The 5,000-nt window shown below is 31.3% G+C and overlaps 1 protein-coding gene across 1 annotated transcript in view; it reads left to right on the top strand.

The window, feature by feature from the left end:
* The window catches only part of LOC144959013 (neurobeachin-like protein 1), an 80,390-nt gene that overhangs the window by 36,188 nt on the left and 39,202 nt on the right, over positions 1–5,000 (top strand). The window contains exons 29-30 of the mRNA XM_078891342.1: positions 188–349; positions 3,635–3,794. Coding sequence (XP_078747468.1) covers positions 188–349; positions 3,635–3,794 — 322 coding nt within the window. The remainder of the gene's footprint in view (positions 1–187; positions 350–3,634; positions 3,795–5,000) is intronic.

Here is a 5,000-nt window from a genome sequence, read left to right as displayed (position 1 = left end):
GTTACTGGTCACCTGGGACCCCTTGTAAAGTGCTTTGAGCGTGTAAGTGGATTTGGGCTAAATGCTCATTTCATTAATTGTTTAATGACCTTAATGATCTCAAGCAGGAGTAAACTGCTAAAACTAAATTTTTTAAAATTGTTTGTTGTGTCTCAACTTCTTCCACTCATTTTCTTCATGTTTTCAGTGCTTGGAGGCCATTGACATGCTGATATCACTCCTGTCTACCGGAAGTCGCAAACAAGATCAGTTGGTCTTACTGTTGTATGAACCAGAACAGGCTGAGTTACTGTACAAGCTCCTTACCTACCCCAACCAGCCTATCATTCTCTATGAGAAAGTTGTCAAGGTATATATATATATGTTATATTATAGTAAAGATGTCACTGTCATTATAGTGACCAAAGGAGGTTAGTATAAAATGCGTATTGGTGGGCTCTTGAATATTATACAGTGCAAAGCGGATATATTGACAACATTTATCTCGATATGACATCAAACTCTCGTTTAAGTTTTTGCTATACAACATTAGTAATTAAAGATCTTGTATATCGACATAAATTTTATAAGAAGACGGATATATCAACATTGTGATCCCTTGAGATTGTCAATAATTGGTCTTTTAAAAAAAGACTAAAAAAATTATTTTTTTTAATCCAAAAGAACAAGACTTTAAATTTATAATTTGCCAACAATCTCCTGCAGTGAATTAAAATACAATAAATAGCCAATGAAAATGCCCATATCCTTCCATGAGATAAAACACAAAGACATTCCGTGAATCATGAGGTCAGTGTTGAAGTCGAGTCCTGAACGACGCAACGTTTCTCAGTACCAATACCGGTACTCAGAATTCCCAACATTACTTTGCTTTCATAAATGGGCCATTGGGATCCTCTCCCCATCATCTTTTCTCAATGTCCAGCACAATCACTAACAACGTGCTGTGTTTGCAAGCTGCCTGGACAAACCCATGGTCTTGGTCTAGAACCAAGAGACTGATTGTTGGTAAATGAGATTGATAATTCTTATTCCTTCTATTCCTCTTATATGCAGTACTGGTGCTCAGTTTCTCAGGTCCAAAGTAATTATCAGCAAGATCAGTACGACTTTTGCCGAAATTCAGTCTATATACTGGTCGACACTTGTAAGATCTGAGTCGACGCCATTATTGCCGATGTGAGGAGAACGCCCAATGTGGAGTTAGAAACAGAGACTGCATTATCCGTAACAGTTTCCGACCAGCAGATAAAATGAGATATCATAAATTTCAAAACCAGCCTTTTAAAGATCCACCAAATCATCCAGATTGACTTCCCTTGTTGTTATCTTCCATTTTCCATTTGTTTCCCTTTCAGTTTTCGGAGTGACTGATATATCGACATGACTCTTATATTGACATTTTACCCCAGTCTCGATTATGTCGATATATCCATCTTGGACTGTACTTTTGATAACATAATGATGTTAATATTGATTATAATAATGATGATAATAATAGTAATAATAATGATAATAATAATAATAATAATAATAATAATAATAAATAATAATAATAATAATAATAATAATAATAATAATAATAATAATAATAATAATAATAATAAATGTAATAATAATAATAATAATAATAATAATAATAATAATAATAGTAATAATAATAATAATAATAATAAATAATAATTATGATAATAGAATAATAATCATAATAATAATGGTTATGTGGTCTAGTGGTATGACACTCGCTTTCGGATCGGAAGGTCCTGGGTTCGAGCCTCGCTCGGCGCATAGTTGAGTCCTTGGAAAAGACTCTTTACGCACATTCTCTCACCGTACTCAGGTGTAAAATGAGTACCTGGTCGTTAACAGCGTTGCCTTTGTCTGAAAAAATATGTAATATCGCCTAACTGTCTTCACTCCTAATTTAAATGTGCTGTTACCGGGACCCCTTGTAAAGCTTTGAGCGGAAGTGATGAGCTTAATGATTCTATTGTCTAATATAATTTCAGCAGTAACTGCTAAATATTTTTTAAATTGAAATTGGTCTAAATTCTATATTATTCTTATGTTTTATGTATGAGACCAACTAAATACACCTTTCACTCTTTCCTTCTACTGAATCGAGAGGGTTATGAAAAGCAAGTCAAGCAGTCCAGATTGGTATATGCCGCCTTGTCAACCGATGACTTCTTAGATATCGTACAGCTCCTATGATACAACGATTCCATTACAGGTTTCTTTTGTCGGTTTTATATATATTATTTATACATTATGTAAGATGTCACTGTCAAAAGTACAATGTTGGGTAATAAAAGCGTCAAAAGGGATTTAAAGTGTGTACTGTGCAATGGGTATATGACAACATTCCTTCGATTGGAAGGTACCTCGTTTACCTTCTGGGCAGCACATAGTATTAAGATCTTGGAATAAGGTTCTTTACTCACATTGTCTCATTTTTACTAATATTATTTAGGTGATCTTGAGTTGTATAAATAGCGTCTTGTAAATGAAAAAAATTATTTTCTTTAACAAGAAAACTACTTTAAATTTTAATTGCCAACAGCTAGGCCCCTGTAAACCTTGAGCATGTTTATGATTTGCATATATAAAAAATACCAAGTTGTTTTGTTGTCTTTTTTCTTAAGTACAAAGACAAGAAATGTGAAATTTTATCATTTTTTTTGTTACTGAACGAGTAATCTTTCCTCAATAACAAAACAAGAATGACCACACCATATTTTTTACCTTAAATTGCCATTTGATCATCCACACACTTTTCTAATGTCAGCCATTTGAAGCATGTTCCATGTTTTCAAGTTTCAAGCTTACTATTTGGCTTCGCCAAAACTACATATTGTAGAAATACATACAATAAATAATTAAATTAAACCTATAAAACAAGATGGACTTCTTTATTTAGTACAAAAAAATTACACATATTTGTTTTGATCCACAAAGGAAATTCAGTTTAATTTCTGTACTGCACTTTAAGATATTGCATCCTTATTGCGTTGTTTAGGTGATGCCCATGATGGTAGTTTTTTTAATCATTATTTAATATTTTGTTTGTGGGTTTTTTTATTGGGGGGGGGATATGTTTTAAAAAAAAAACACCTTCTAATTTGATTAATCAATTCATTCGAACTTCCTTTGTTACTTCTTACATGTTTCCTTAAAGTTTGAGAGTGACTATTTTAATCATCACTTTTTAAAAAATTTGACCAGGTTCATAAAAAGTATTAATCATTATAAGAATTATTTGAACAAATAATATCAGAACTCTATGATCTGGAACTATTCAGTGGTGAGAAAAAAAAATTAATATTAATATATTATTAATTAATTTAATTAATATGATACTTTATCCAGAATAATGAACAATAAAACTGAATTGGAATAATTTGACAAACAAAAATCAGTAACATAGTAGTATGGCATCCTGAATCTTATCAATAATGGTGCTTTATTATTATATTATTATTATTATTATTATTTTTATTTATTATTATTATTATTATTATTATTATTATTATTATTTATTATTATTATTATTATTATTATGACAACAAAAATGATGATATTTCATTATATCTATGATTTGATAAGTAACACCAATACTAAATACACCTTTCAGCTTCTCTTCCTTCTACTGAAATCGGAGAGGGTTTATGAAAAGAGCAAGTCACGTCTGCGTCTGTCAGACATTGGATATGCCGGCCTTGTCAACCTGATGACTTCTTATGACATCTCAGCTCCTATGATTAAACGATTCATTGAACAGGTTTCTTTTGTCGGTAAGACTTCATATGAACTTATTTACCAACATATGTGATCTTATGTGTCAAAACGGTATTTTGTTTGGGCTAACTAAAAGCTGTCAAAAAAGGGATTTAAAGTGTGGCTATGTGGTCTTGTGGTAAGACACTTGCCTTTGGATTGGAAGGTCCAGGGTTTGAGTCCCACTCTGGGCAGCACATAGTTGAGTCCTTGGAAAAGGTTCTTTACTCACATTGTCTCATTTTTACTAATTTATTTCAGGTGTAAATTGAGTACCTGGCTGTTAAAACAGCGTGGTCTCTGTTGAAAAAATCGTAAGATTGCCTAACAGGCATCATATCTCATCCTACATGTTAAGTGCTCCTACTAGCTAGGGACCCCCTGTAAAGCGCTTTGAGCATGTTTAGTGGATATTGCACTATATAAAAAACTCAAGTTGTTTTTTTGTTTGTTTTTTTTTCTTAAGTTACAAAGACAAGAAATGTGAAATTTTTTATTTTTTTTGTTACATGAAGAAATATTCATTCTCCTCAATAAAGAAAACAAACCTGACACACATGCCATATTTTTTTACCTTGAATTCAATTTGTAACATCTGAACCAGCCTGACATAACGCCATTTTGAGGCAGTGGTTCACAAGTTTTTCCAAGTTTCAAGTTTATTTATTTAGCCTTTCGCCAAAACTTTACAATATTGATAGCAACATACATACAAGAAAATAAATGGTAAATTAAACCAATAAAACAAGATGGTACTTCCTTTAATAGTAGTAATAAAAAAATATACACATTTATTTGTTTTGATCCACAAAGGAAATCTATTTTGAGATTTCTTACTCATCATCTAAATTTGCTCTTAAGTTTGTGTTTGTTTATTTGTGTGTTGATGATGGTAGTTCTTTTTTATCTTTATTTAATATGTTTGTTTTGTTTGGGGTTTTTTTTTTGGGGGGGGGGTTGTTTTAAAAAAAAGAAATTTACTCAATTTGTATTAATTCATTCATTTCGACAATTCTTCTCATGTCTTACTGAACTAGACATTTAATTAAAGTTGAAGATTGACTCATTCTTAATCATCAGCTTTTTAAAAAATTGACAGGGTTAAAAAAAAAAGTAATTGAAAATAATAATAAAACTTTATTTGAATGCAAAAAAATATCAGGAACTCTTTGATCTGGAACCTATTCACTGTCGGTGAGAAAAACAAATTAATTCATTAATTG

This window comes from Berghia stephanieae, chromosome 13, assembly GCF_034508935.2.
Source record: "Berghia stephanieae isolate SIO BIC M18660-M18661 chromosome 13, UCSD_Bste_1.3, whole genome shotgun sequence".
Lineage (NCBI taxonomy): Eukaryota > Metazoa > Mollusca > Gastropoda > Nudibranchia > Aeolidiidae > Berghia > Berghia stephanieae.
Note: the sequence above shows the minus strand (reverse complement) of the source record. Positions and strands in the feature narration are given on the sequence as shown.